Below are 15,333 nucleotides of genomic sequence, written 5' to 3'. Positions count from 1 at the left end.
TTCCTTCATCATATAAAAAACTTTTTTGCATAACTCAATTGTCATCAACCCAATGACATGTAATAGCAAAAAAATCTAACTTGTTAAGACTAAGACCCAAATCGGCGGTAAGAGAAACATTACAACTTAAAGAATTAAATACATGGCGCAAATAAAATCTATATTTTTTTATACAAATCTATAACATCTGCTCTACAAGTACTTCTAGGAATACCCTCAAATAACGGATTATAACATCGTTGAATGTAAGTAACAAACCCCAAACCCGAAGGAAAGGAAAATAACAAACCCCAAACCCGAAGGAAAGGAAAATGGTAAACAATCATAAGCTACCATTTTAGCTATTTCTACACGCTCTTTTTTCCTGTCATACTTAAAATTTTTACCGGTTCGTGGGTCTATTGTCATTTGAATACCCCCCACATTTGAACCCGTTTGCTCTCCCCAAACATCTATATGTTTCTTTCTCATATGACTATTTAGTGTACCCGTTCCACCATCCTTACTAGTTTCTTGCCTAAAGCAAATACTTGTCCACATAGGGTACATTTAGCTGTTTGGCTTTCCCTATCCTTAGTCATAAATTTTCAAATTTTAGCGGTTGGCTTACGAGTTCTAGGCGGTTTGTCTTGTGTATGTGATTGTGCAGGACATGTATCTCCTATGGGATTTTCGGGGGCTTGTGTTTCATCATCATCATCAATTTCATTAAAAGTGTCGTTATAATGTTGTTGCATTGCCTCATGACCTAAAAGTGGATTATTTCCACCAACATCAATACCTAAATTACACTACAACACAAAGCATCTATTGCTACAGAATACACTGTAGCTAAAGATGAAATTTTCCGTGGCTAAACACTTTAGCCACGTTTTTTTTTTTCCGTAGCATTCGTAGCAAAATGTAGCGTAGCTAAAAGTTAGCTACAAACTTTACATGGTCCGTGGCTAAGCACTTGTACTAATTGCTACGAGTTTTTTTGTATTGTAGCTGCGAAGATAGAAAATTCCTGCCACGGAAAATATACTCATAGCAAGCAACTTTAATCTTTTGCCACGACGAACAAATTTTGTAGTTGTCTTCATATTGTAGCCACAAGGTATTTTATTGTCACACCCCAATCTTCATTAAGGCGTGACGGGCACCCGACTCTCATCAGAGTCGAGCGGACCCTTAAACGTCAACCCCAAAATTTTTTTTTTAAAACAAGAATTGAAAATTTTAGACGAAAAACCAAAATCGACACGTGGCTCAAGACATCTCAAAACATGATGATATATATATATACATACGACATAGAAACAAGCGAGCCAAAAGGCCTCTGCCATTTCTGTACAACAAAATAATGGCCGACAAGGCCAAACAGTAACCACGACTTCCACGCTGTTCGCAGACTTCTACAGAGTATGACCTGTACAATAAGTAAAGCTATACCAAAATAGAAACAGCCTCCGGAGTAAATGGAGGCCGACTCCCGATCTTGACTCCCTCTAAATAGGCACCGGTCCCCTGCCGCGTCCACGAACTGCGGGCATGAAACGCAGCCCCAGAAAGGGGTCGATGCGGAATATGTGCGAATATGTAAAGCATCAACTGAAGCATGAATCGAGAAAAGTACAACGATAAACAAGTTTAGGATACCGGTATAAATTCAATATTTAAATAAAATAGTCCGCCGGATGGCCGCTTCCGGCCTAATAATAATAATGATAGTAATAATAATGATAACAACAATGATATTAATGATAATAATCCCCTTCGGGTGTGCCGGTCCCGACATCCGTCTATCCTGGCCCCTTCGGGCATGCCGGTCCCGAAATAAAATGATGGCCCCGCGGTCGTGCGGTCCGGCATACGTCTATCCCGGCCCCTTCGGACATCTTGGCCCAGGCATGGTACTCCTAGCCCCTTCGGGCATGCCACTCGTGACATACGGCTACCACACAGCCCCTTCGGGCATGCCACTCGCGACATAAAACTAACCACTAACCCCGCCGGGCATAATAATAATAATAATAATAATAATAATAATAATAATAATAATAATAATCATAATAGTAATGGCGTTGTGGAAAGTAGACATACGTCGTAGGTGGAATGAAATAGTAAAATCTCGCACCCCCTTCGGAGTGGTTTGAAGAGTCTTATATAATAAAATACCGCACCCCCTTCGGAGTGGTTTTGAAAAAGAAATCAAACTCACGTTTTCTTACTACCACCTAAAAGCCCAGAAACAAGTTTCGAGTCAACCTGACTTAGTGCGAGGAAGGTACGAGTATTCAGAAGCCATTTATAAAGAACCGAAGCGATAATCATTTTAGGAACATTATTACTCCGCAAGATATATTATAGAACTTAATGGAGACATTATGAAAGTTTCAAGGCAATTCAATTACATTTATGCAAGTTATAGGTGTTTGAGCATTTTCCAATCAAGATATGAAGGTCCTAATTCAATCACACTGAATGAATAGTACTCAAATTCAGACTTAGATTTCTATGAACAGAATAACCCCCGAGGCTCAAATCCAAGCCTAGTACACCTAGGACATGCCAAAGAAGGAAGGTTGAGCTTTACATACCTTACAGACGTCTTATACTCACTTAAACTCAGATCCCGTTTCGTCCAGAATCTGCAAATGGTCACAATTACCAATTGTAAGTTATAAGTCTTTAGGGATTCATTCTTGGCCCTTTCTTGTTTACAGAAATTTGGGCAGCACCTCCCCTATAAATATAGCATCCCCGAGATTCAACTCGGCTCAGAATAACAACAACCAACCCAACAACAACATCAACAACACCAATAATCGCTACAAAACACATATGAACACAAATAGTCTGTCTTTCTACATAATGTATTAACTTCCGTTCTAACTTCACACCTTTCATCCAATGTCAACGTTTTCATATTCATTCTCTAATTCGAGGCCATTCAAGTACGACTCAAAGACATTTCACCTTATTCTACGAAACATACAAGATTTCCATCAAACCATAAGTCATCCAAAACTTCTAATTTTCAACATAAATTTCCATAACACCTTTTTGTCTTCCAACTTCATTAACAACAATCATAATTTGCATCTTAATGGTTTCATTCTTATACTTACATAAACCACTACCACGTTGCATAATTTCCTACCACAACTTAACAATGAATTTCCATGCAAACTTGGACCATTAAACCTTTCTTTTCATCGCAAACATCACAACAACACAACTAACAACTAAATGAAAATTAATTCATTTCTCCTCCATACTACATAGCTCACGGCCACAACCATACTTCACATACACACACACCATGCACACACACGTCACACTTTCATAATTCTCGTCTAATTCTAATCATCATAACATATAAATTTATTCCATAACTTAAAAACATAGAATTCTTACCTTTTCTTCAAATTTCAACCCGCCGCAAACGAAGTTCTTTCGCTTAACTAATTATATCACGTTGAAGAGCGTCTTGAGCTTGCTACTAATTCAAGAAGAACAAGATTTTTGGATGAAGCTAAAGGACTTGGAAATTTTTTTTTTCTTTTCTTTCCTTGGAGCCGAATGGCTTCTTTCTTTTTTTTCCTCTCTTCTTTTCTTTTAATTTCTTGAAGTTTCTATGAAATTCATGCATGTTCATCCTCTTATAATAAGTGGTCATGTGACCACCACATGCATGGCTTGGGCCAAGGCTTTGGCCGGCCACCCCATTTATTTGGGCCCAATTTTTCTCTTTTTTTTTTTTGGCCCAATAATTGGCTACTTAGCAATTTCATGAAACAAATTTCCCAAAATTCCGATTTTGTCCTTAACCTTCCTCGACAATTCCGCACCAATGTTTCCATAGCCGACATATTCGTACTAGTAAGATCCAAATATGGCCTTATTCTTACAAATCACAATTATGTCCAAATTTCCCGAATGTGCAAAAACACGGGATATAACATTTATTGTAGCAAAAGATTTAATTTGTTTGCCACCAAACTCAAATTTTATGGCTGTTTCTATAGCTTAGTTTCGTGGCAATAGCAGTCAATATTTAGTGACGAACTAAACAATTCATAGCTATGAGTTAAAGTATTTGCCACAAATATTATCATACTGTAGCTATGAAGCCGTACCTTTAGCTATGAAATAAATAGCATTATAGCTAAAAAGAACCTTCATTTGCTACGAAAATTGTAAATTTATAGCAATGTTTTTATACGTGGCAATTATAGGATTATATGTCTAGCTACGAACTCAAAAGTTCATAGCTAAAAGTTTATACTTTTTGTCACGAGAGACAAAATTGTAGCAAAAGATTTTTTTCATTTGCTACGGAAATAAAAATGTGCATCTATATTCTCGTTTGCGTGGCAATTATATGTACGTTTAGCTACGAATCCAAAAATTTCATAACTACTAATTGAAATATTTGCCACGACATTGTTAGCCATATAATGTAGCTGAGAATTCATTTTCAACATGAAATTTATAGACAATATCGTAGCAATATATCTTCAATCGTGTAATAAATGCAATATATTAGAAAAAAGATGTAACAAAGGTTCAACAATGTCATCCAAAATAGTGAAACATCACTTTATTCAAACATATCAATATACTTTTGCAAGAGAAAAAATAATTCTTCATGTCCCCATCAATTTTGATGCTTCCATCACTACTCCACAAGCTGCAATAACAATTAAGAAAACAAATAAAAAAATGATACAATAAAGAATTCGTTTAAAAATTAAGCTTTGTTTCTTAATATGAATATTTTATAAGATCACATATTTATTGGATTAGTAATATTAAAATATAAAAATAAGCTACTTACGGTTAGATTTGCATCATTTGATTGTCGGCCTTGAGCTGCAACCAACATTTGAAATTTTGCTGCCCATTGTTTCTCCAACTTTGCTATCTTATTGTCCGTTTCTTTCTTCATTTCTTCAATTTGCTCCTTAGCTTCCCTTTTAACTTCTTCCACACGCTCGTTCAATTCTTTTCTTGTCGATTCTAATTGCTTTATGAGTTGTACCTTCGTTGGTCTACCCCCGAAATATTCACTAATATTTTTTCCTGGGCCATATGCACGAAGATATCCATTTTTTTCTGGCCCAAGTACTTTTTCGAAGATATCATCATCATTTAAAGAAATTTCTCCTTTTTCTTGCTGCTTTTTAAATTGGCCAAATTGATCCTACAATCAAAAAAATTCAATCAAACATCTATGCAAATATATATTTTAAGGAGATAAAGAGGAAAGCCAACACGTTGAAATTACAATAGCATTTTGTTGAAAAGCATCAACTTGTTTTCCTTTTTTTTCCTTTTTTTCTCTTGCGAGACTCCATAAAAACTTCAACACGAGAAGGAGTTTTTCCATCTTTTTTCTCCGCCTGTGAAAATAATAATCATTATCATTAGTTAAATTTCGATAATGAAATATAATTTTTCTAACTTTGTTCTAAATATTATATGTGTACCATTTCGTGTCTAAGTCTCGCATAGCTTTTAGTTCCAATATATGGAGGCAATGAACGTTTCGATCTATTCGTCTTGTTCTGCATGCTTTTTTTCTGAACAAAAGTTGATAAACAAACAATAATTAATATTAGTTTCTATACTACAAAATAATTTAAAAAACAGTAAACTAATTAATTCAAATACCTGAAAGTCAGCATCACTCCAAAGGTTGACCAAATATTTCCATTCATCTGCGTTAACAAGTTTAGGCTTGTTTCGCAAGCGAAGTTGATAAGTTGTCTTCGAATCGAAATACCTGCTTTTCATCTTGTGCCTATAGCCTCTGTAGATGTCACTCATATGACCAAGAATTGCGCCTTTTCTTCCCTCAGAAACATCGAAATTAAATTTTTCCTATAAAAAAAAAAATACAATTTTAGTAATCTCTGGGAACATCAAATAGACTAAAGCAGGCATAATAGTTATCTTGAAGAACAGTTGCTATGTTCTAACAAATATCAACCAGAAAAAATTAAAGAAGAAATATAAATTTTATTTCTTACCAAGATGATGTCCCACATATGGTCGATCTTTTCTTCCTCAATCTCTTTCCAACCACTTACTTTTAAGGGACAACAAATTCGATTTCTAACTGTTTGCCCCAAAAACCAAGTAAATTGAGTTGCATTCTTGCCAATAGCTTGATCATCATCATCAAATTCTACAGGCAATTTTTCACCCTCCGGTAAGTTGATTATTTTTATGCATCGGGTAGTCCCTCTAGTTTTTCTTTTCACAATGTTTGAGCCTAAAATTGAAGATTAAATAGATAACGTCAAGTGAAAATATTGATAGAAGTAAAAAAAATCAATAAAAAATAAAAGGTACCTGTTGAATTTGCTGATTCGAGCTCTTCCACAACTGCTTCATTTACCTCTTCTGATACATTTTCTCTAGAACTATTTTCTCCGGCACTCATAAAAATATCACAATCTTTTGATAGCGCATAAATCTCGATAGACTTCTCCTTATGCCTTTTATAACTGACTAGCATGTTCCTAACATCCGAATCATCGCGACATTCGACTAACCCTTCGTAAACACTAACAACTCTATCACCTCTCAGATAAAAGAACTTATCTCCCTCAAAAACATCGAAGTTACAATTCTTTTTTAAATCAGCCAATAAATCAAAGTAACTAATAAAATCAATGTCCATGTTTGTTTTTATCAAATTCCCGTTTACATATTTTCTAGAAGGCGAGAATACAAAATAACCACCATAATGGTAACTAATTTCAATCTCACTTAGCGTGTCCACACTTCCTACAAAATTATTGAACATGAGTTAGCTATATATGATTAAACAAAACGCAAATTCATCTAATTGAAAGGAATAATAATAATAATGAATTCAATTTGTACCCGGATAAACAAGTTCTTCCACATGTTGTGTGGGCAAATTTTCTTTAATCGGCACCGTTTGAGCACTCTCTAGAGGTTCCATATTACCATTATCAGTCAACCGACTAGTTTTTTTCCGAAGACCATTCCTACCCATGTCTGGCTGTAAACAAACTTTTGTTAGGCGCAAAAATACTTTGAAGTTTCAGCAAATAATTTCAATGATAATATGTCCACACTTTGAAGTTTCAGCAAATAATTTCCGGGTGGCATGATATTAATTTCAATCTCACGTCCCCCACAACCCATACTTTTTCTTCTATATACTATGGCATATTAAAGACCAACAATTTGGCAGGGGCTTCAGCTAATTTCCAACGTTCCTAAGATAGGCAAAACATGATTGTGGGCAGACCCAATGCACCATAGCAGTTATCACATAAAGAGAATATCAATGGCGGCTTCACATGGATTAAAAAGAATACCAATGGCAGCGTCTTCACATGGATTAAAAAGAATACCAATGGCAGCGTCTTCACATGGATTAAATCATTATGGTTGTTTAAATCATAAGGAAAAAGAAACCAACAAAGAAAAGGATATACAATTACCTTATTGTGCCTTGAAAACAAAAGTTGAAACTAGGAAAATTGGAGATGGAGAAGTGACGTGATTTTTTTTTTCTATCTCTAAAGTGCTTAATATCTTTTAGGGTTTTAGGGTTTTGGGGTCTGTAATAAGAAAAGAAATCTATAATTTAGGCATAAAAATTAAGAGGGAAATAATTTGGAGGGAACTTTTTTGTTTTTGTTTTTGTTTCAAAATTTCACCACAACTCTTTTAATTTTTAATTTCGTAAATTAGAGAAAATTATTGTGAATTCATCATGTTTCCCTCCTAATAGACAGAACACTTAAAAAAACGTTAGCTAAGAATTTTCTTAATAAAAAATATATTGTTGTTTAGACACAATTGCCTATTTATTTAAATACTATTTTAAACTTACAATTACAGTAAAATTTCGTTAAAGTAAGTCGAATCGAACTAAATATGAGCATCTAATCGATAAAGCTAATGTTCCAAATTCCAATAATAGAGTTAATGTTAAAGTGAATTAAATAGGACGATCAACACCTAATTACATTAGATCGATAAAGTATTGTCTTGATCGAACAGGTTTGACTCAATAATAATTCTCAAAGCACTTGATCAAGATGAACTCGAGTGAGACCATCCCACAACCACCCAAACAAAAATTTAAAACTCTTTTTAAAAAAAAAAGAAAAAAATTAAACTTTTTTTTTGAAGGGTCTAAAGAAAATATTTCCCAAATTTGGAATTGCCGCGGGGGGGGGGGGGGTTAATTCTTTTCGAGGGTGGGACACGGGGGGGGGGGGGGGGTGGTGGGGGTGGTGGTAAATGGTTGGTAGAATGTCATTTGCGACTTGGTTTTCTTACTTTCTCATTAGGGAAGTCATTTTCCTTGTTCTTAAAAAACTTGTTTTCTTAGAGAAAATATTTCCCAAATTTGGGGGGAAGAGTGGTGTTGTGGGTGGGGGAGTTTGGTGGTGGGAATGGTTGGTAGAATGCCACTTGTAGGACTTGGTTTTCCTACTTTCTTTAGGGAACGATGAATGTATATACATCGAACGATGAACAACTCTAATTATACTAAAATGTATTTTTTCGAGTCAAATAACAATTTTTGGAGTACATTAGTATGAAGCTTGAGCTGGACTTAGATAATATTTAGATATTATCTATTTAAATATTTAAAACTTACACTTACAAGTATGATTGTGTAAAGTTAAATCGAATCGAACTATATATGAACATTTAATTACATTAGATCGATAGAGATATTATTCCAATAATAGAGGTCCGAGTCAAATAACATGAATTCTTGAAGCACTTGTTCCGGATGAAGCTTGAGCAGCCTTAGTGAAGTTAATTTGTTGCTTAAATCCAATATAAGTAGTCAGTTAAATAAATTAGATATAAGCTAACTATTTATTGAATTATATTTAAAATTTACAAGTAAACTATGTAAATTGAATTAAATAAAACGATCGACACCCAATTACACTAGATCGATAAATGTATTGTCCACGTCGAATAGGTGCAAGTCAAATAAGAATTCTCGGAGCACTTTATGAAGATAAACTTGAGCAAGACTTATAGTTTGTTTGGCCAAACTTCTAAAATTAGCATATTTTGAAATTTGCTTTTCAAAAATGTACTTTTGGCGAAAAGCAGTTTGTCTTTGATCAATTAATTTAAAAACACTTTGAGGAGCAATTAGTGTTTGACCAAGCTTTTAAAAAGTGTTTCTAAGTGTATTTTTCTCAAAAATGCTTTTCGAAAAAGTGTTTTTGGGCAAAAGCTATTTTTTTTAGCTTCTGAAAAATAGTTTCTGCTACTCTTCAGACGCAGTTATTTTCTTCCAAAAGCGTGGCCAAACACCTCACTTTTTCAAAATAAGCACTTAAGTGAAAAAAAATAAGCTTGGCCAAATAGGCTATTAGTGAAATTCAATATAATTACTTAATCAAAGATAATTAAGTATAATTACTATTTATTTAAATTATATGAGTGTAACGACTAATCTTTCGTTCCTGAAAATAATAATCAAGACAAGAAAAATAGCGACAAAGAGTAATATTTGATTTCAAGAATTTGTGCGGGGGTTACAATCTTTATGAAATCTTAAACAAAAAGATGTAATCCTCTGATTCTTCTCCTCACAATACGGCCGTCAATCAAGGGCTTTGCTTGTTCTTGAATGGACGAATTACTTGTTGTTTGAGACTTCACTACGAATGCGGAGCCGAGCTTTAATCACAAACGTAGAGGTATGGAAACTTGCGGCTCACTACTTGGAGCGAAGACTTCTTGGTATGCAGAAGACTTGCGGCTGAGAGCTTCTCTATGTATTTTTCTTCCTCCTTTTGGCTTTGTGAAGACCCCTATTTATAGTTGCAGGGGAGAGCTAGGGTTTGTATATGATTGGTTGAACCATGTCATTTGAACACTTGGCGACATTTGATTGGTTCTTCTATTGACTTGACACGCTGTGTAACTTATGCACGTGGCATGATTTTATTGGTCCTTGACTTGACTTGGCGCGCCACGTCATTTGACATGTGGCATGGACCTTGGGCTAATAGAGTGGGCTCATCATGCGAAGTCTGACAAGATAGACTAGCCCAATTGAATTGGTGTTTCAATTAAATCCATACATGTTGGATTTAAGCAATAAATCCGATTATGTTAGCCCATAATATTTGTTTGGACCAATACACTTAGAATTTAGAATATGATCCAAATTAATTTGTGGATTTAAGTTCGACTAAATTTCAGTGTCTACAAATGTCCCCTGCTTCAAGGCTTGTTGAGGTGCATGACTTGTCGAACCTTTAATGACGAGACTTGAAGCATTCGTGCGACAATTTTTTTTTTTTTTTTACTCCATGTAGTTGATTTATTTTTTGCAAAATATTTGAGACTTGACAATAACTCGGTCAAGTTCTTTGATGGCACCGCAATTTGATCGTCGGAGTTTTTAGGTGGTGGCATTCTCTAATTTGCAAGAGGTCCACTCGACTTTCGATCATTTGCCAACTCATTTCGCACTTTGAGGCGTTTCCAGTTGATGGGAAATATCGTGGTACTCCTTGCCATTTGATAGCTGAGGAAATCAAGTTCTTTATCAGCAAATGTTATCAAGACTTAAGAAGTATCATAATTTTGTTTTGGGTCATAAACTACACAACAGGCAAAATTTGTATTAAGATAAATCCATGTAGCTTCCTTTCCTTTGTTTTTTTTTACTTTTGCTAGTTTAGGCTAGCTCAAGTTATGATTTCTTTTCAAACAGCCCATTCTTTGAGCAGCCAACACGTCCATATTTTCATAACTAGCTCAAGTTATGATTCCTTTTCAAACAGCCCCACTTTTTTTTTTTAAGCAGCCAATACGTCCATATTTTCGTGCTTCCCATATTTTCCATACTTTCCAAACTTTCCATATTTGCATGGTATTTTTGTTATTTTCTTAGGAGAACATATGAAATTTCCATAAGTTCAAACTTTCCATGTATAAACTTAAACTTTCCATAATTTGGTTCCAACTAGTACAAGGATTTCTTTGTGTTTGACATCTATAAATATCCTGCCTTCTCATGGTGGCTGGGCATCAATTTGTAGCATCGTCGAGTTGGTTCGAACCCGTCGCTCTATCATGTAATTTTCCTTCAATATGAATTTTCGTCACTTTCTTCGCAGCTCTACATGTCTGTGGTAGAAAATCCATATCTCGATGTAGGAACGTCGAAATCATGATCCGCTTGATGTTTCGGAAACTAGACTCATAGAGCTACGTCATATGTGGAAACCACGACCAAATTGCTTATATATTTACTCAGATATTGATCGAGAATCAGACCTTCAGTTCTGGTTCACTGGTTCATTAGTTTTGTCCGTCCTGACGAAAAATCTTATATCTTGACTTAGGAACATCGTAATCACGAACGGTTTGCGGCGTCGGAAAGAAGACTCATAGAGCTACATCGTATACGAAAATCACAATCAAATTGCTTCTATATTGGCTCAGGTATATTTTTTTTAATCAGCCACAGAATCTGATTTTGCTTTCTTGGCTTTGGACATGCTCTACGAAACTTACCTGTCCCTTTTTTTTTTTAATTTCTTTTGCAGGTCTTTGGGCGCATCTATATGACTTTAAATTTAAACAAAGATGATACACTTTCGTGACCGCGATACGCCGCATCCTCATCTAGAGATAGTGAGCGACAAACAAAATTCGAACGCCAAAGTCCTTGCCTTGGAGGTTCAACCTCCAGTGATCGGTGCCTTCTCACTTGACGGAGAGCTTTCTACGCTTCATCTTGCTGAATGGTCTAAAAGGAGACCAAAGACGTCATGAGCAACTTCTCAGGCAAGGCCACTGTTATGGACGTCCCTCTGTTGAAGTCCGCAATTCATCGAGACGTCGCGTCTACCGAATCTTCTCATCCCAAAGGATGTTTCAGCAATTGGAGTGTTCCGCCTTCTGTATTTGGTGACGTTTGCTACTTGAGTTCTTGACAACAGGTCCAATGCACATGCCGAAGACGAGAAGCAATAGTGGCAGAGAGATTGATATTCAAGATCGGACTATTGGCCCCAAGATAAAGCTTCATGATATTGGGGCTCACCATGTAAACTAGATTGTCGTACTTCAATCCATATCCATCATGCCAAATTGAAGCGTCGTGCCAATGGCACCGATTCGTATAGAACCAAGAGCTTAGTGCAGTTCACACCGTGGGCGTCGATTTGTTTAGAGTCAAAAAGCTTCGTGCAATTGGCATCATGGGCTCCATCATCCTTTTTTTTTTCTTTTGCAGATTTATGAGAAAGTGCAAAATGTCTCGATATCATACCAAGAAGATGCAACAGATGGTCGTTCAATTAGCAAGGAACTACTTCGCGTGTCCTCTCTTGTGGCTCGGCGAGAAAGAGGCGTGGACCGTATTACATCTTTGGAGAGTGAGCAACCGTATTCCATAATTGGAGACACATCGACCGTATTCCATCATTGGCGGAACATCGACCGTATTCCATCATTAGAGACATATCTCACATCAACCGTATTCCATCTTTGGCGAGCTAGCATATGGCGCATCTCCGCAAATATTTCTTGGTGTAGGAGCGATGAAATCATAAGATGCTTGTCTCTAAAAATTTAGATATTGGATGGATGTTTCGTGGCAGAAATCCTTCTGGATTAGCTATAGAAACTTCTTGAATTTGGTCCGAGCGTCTGTCGTATCGCTTTCTTTCCAGCTCTGTGCACTTGTTCCATAAAATTCATAACTTGAGCTCGGAGATTTCAAATTATGCACCGCTTGATCCTTTGAAGCTCGAACTACAACTATGTGGAATATGGAGACATAATGCACGTTAGATTCGACTTCAACAAGTTTTTGTAGTGACGTCACCATTTGAAGAAATAACGCACACTTGATTAAGGCACTTAAGACAAGTTGATCACAATCCTTGGCTTCAATTGCTTTCACCATAAATTCTTTGTATAGGATGATGTACATATAGTTTCATCCCATTTTTTTTTTTTTGAATCATTGATGTACCAAAATCCATCAGAATTGAGGCAATAAAATATCTTGTACACTTCGATGCAATTTGTTTCTTTTCTTTTGCAATGTATGTCTTTGTATTTGAAAGAATTAATGTGATGCCCCCAACATTAATTTTGGTCACCACATCATGTCATGCCTTCTTTTTATTAAACTTATGCGACTGAACTTAGAATAATACTCTAAGCGCCTACCTACCTCGGTGAAGAGGATCAAGTCATTTCGTAGTTCCGAGAAAGAAGAGTTTTTTTTTTCCTAACTTTTTCCTAGGCCGCCCCTTTCGAGGTTTTCAACCTAGAGGACTTTTTTTGTTTGTCCTAAATTTTGCCTAGGCCGCCTCTTTCGAGGTTTTCAACCTAGCGGACTTTTTTTTTTTTTTTTTTTTAGGCCGTACACGCTTAAACTCATGCGGGCCAGGAGTATTCAACTTAAAGACGGAGCTTTTGTAACTTCAAGACTCTGCTCAATTTTGACGAGCTTTGTAACTTGAGAATTTAGCTCAAATTTGTGTAGCTTTGCAACTTGAAGATTCAGCTCGCATTTGAAGAGGTTTGCAACTTGAAGATTTGGCTCGTATTTGAAGAGCTCTGTGACTTGAACATTTAGCTCCAATTTGCGGGACTTCGTGACTTGAAGATTTACTCGAATTTGAAGAGCTCAAATTTGAAACTTGAAGACTTTTCTTGAATTTGAGGAGCGTCACAACTTGTGGATTTAGCTTGAATTTAAAAAAATCTTCAAACTTGCAGATTTTCTTGAATATGATGAGGAGTGACATGCGTCACAACTCGTGTGTCAAGGAGCATTTCAACTTGTAGATTTTGATCGAATTTGATGAGCTTTGTGACATGCAGGTTAGGCTCTTGTGTCATGGAGCATTTCAACTTGCAGATTTAGGCTCTTGTGTCATGGAGCATTTCAACTTGCAGATTTAGGCTCTTGCATCGAGGAGCATTTCAACTTGCATTTAGATTTTGATCGAGGAGCGTTTCAACTGAGCTTAGGCTCTTGCGTTACGGAGCGTTTCAACTTGCAAGTTTAGGCTCTTGCGTTAAGGAGCGTTTCAACTTGCGCTTTAGGCTCTTGCGTTAAGGAGCGTTTCAACTTGCAATTTAGGCTCTTGCGTTACGGAGCGTTTCAACTTGCGCTTTAGGCTCTTGCGTTAAGGAGCGTTTCAACTTGCATTTAGGCTCTTGCGTTAAGGAGTCACCGTAACATACATGGACTCTTCTATTTCATCTTCGGATTCAAACTTGCCCCCACTATGGAAGTCTTCTATATCTTCATCTTCGTGAGGCTCACGGACATGCAATAATTGATCTCTACTTGTATCAATGCTTAATTCTATATCATGCGCACGAGTTGCCAACTCTTCAAATGTTTTAGGCCTTATTCCTTGCAAGATGTAACGAAGACCCCAATGCATACCTTGGATGCACATTTCGATCCCAGAAGTTTCACTAAGGCGATCTTTGCAGTTGAGGCTCAAGCTCCTCCAGCGATTGATGAAGTCAACAACTTTCTCACCCTTTATCTGGCGAGAATTTGTAAGCTCTATCATGCTCACAACGCGCCTTGTGTTGTAGAAGCGGTTAAGAAATTCTTGCTCTAGTTGCTCCCACCTATCAATGGAACTAGGTTCGAGGTCTATGTACCAATCAAAGGCATTCCCTTTGAGGATCGAACAAATTGCTTGACAAGGTAATCACCATATGTTCCAAAGATTATTGCAAGTTTCAACAAAGTGTGCTATGTGTTGTTTCTCGATTCCCCTTGCCGTCGAATTGCCGCAACTTAGGAGGTTGATAGCAGCAGCATCTTCAACTTATCAATCCTTCGCGTATAAGGCTTTGCATATGTAAGAGCAGATTTCGGTGCGGGCTCAAATTTATCCTTGATAGCCTCGATGATGAAGTCCTTCAATCGGCCCGGAATCGGACCTTCGGCGGGGTCTGGACCTTCCTGATCGTTATTGCTTGTTTTGCAGAGGAATCTTCTTCCTCTTGTGTTTCATGAAGCTTCACAAAGTGCTTGGGTAGATTCTCCTTCGGCCATGCTCTCCAATTTATTTGTTAACTTGGTGATTTTAGCATCTTGATCTTTAACATACTTCGATAGGCTTTCAATCGCTTTCGTCAAATTTTCAAGTTGTTCTTCTATGGTTGAAGCATTAGTCATCATTGCATGCACCACCATTGTAGGTGATGGAGAAGAACATGGATTTTCGCTAACATATGATGCGAACATGTTATGCGGAGTAGATCTAGTGCTTAAGACATCATCATCGACTTGCGTGAAGGATTTCTTAGACTTAG

General features: G+C 36.6%; 1 protein-coding gene across 1 annotated transcript; it reads right to left on the bottom strand.

Moving 5' to 3' along the window:
• Window positions 1-4,530: 4,530 nt before the first annotated feature.
• Window positions 4,531-6,275, bottom strand: LOC132045430 (uncharacterized). The gene is made up of 5 exons (XM_059436012.1): window positions 6,021-6,275; window positions 5,662-5,871; window positions 5,478-5,570; window positions 4,826-5,390; window positions 4,531-4,678 (listed from the first exon to the last, which is right to left on the bottom strand). The coding sequence occupies exons 1-4, from the start codon at window positions 6,036-6,038 to the stop codon at window positions 5,298-5,300; spliced, it is 414 nt and encodes a 137-aa protein (XP_059291995.1). The 5' UTR covers window positions 6,039-6,275; the 3' UTR covers window positions 4,531-4,678; window positions 4,826-5,297.
• Window positions 6,276-15,333: the final 9,058 nt, after the last annotated feature.

The sequence above is a fragment of the Lycium ferocissimum genome, unplaced genomic scaffold (genome assembly GCF_029784015.1).
Source record: "Lycium ferocissimum isolate CSIRO_LF1 unplaced genomic scaffold, AGI_CSIRO_Lferr_CH_V1 ctg6654, whole genome shotgun sequence".
Taxonomy (NCBI): domain Eukaryota; kingdom Viridiplantae; phylum Streptophyta; class Magnoliopsida; order Solanales; family Solanaceae; genus Lycium; species Lycium ferocissimum.
Note: the sequence above shows the minus strand (reverse complement) of the source record. Positions and strands in the feature narration are given on the sequence as shown.

Coding starts and splice junctions, on each gene's coding strand:
- LOC132045430 (XM_059436012.1), bottom strand. Junction 5,571..5,661: donor GGAGTGATGCTGACTTTCAG/GTATTTGAATTA, acceptor ACTTTTGTTCAG/AAAAAAAGCATGCAGAACAA. Junction 5,391..5,477: donor CGAGACTTAGACACGAAATG/GTACACATATAA, acceptor TTATTTTCACAG/GCGGAGAAAAAAGATGGAAA.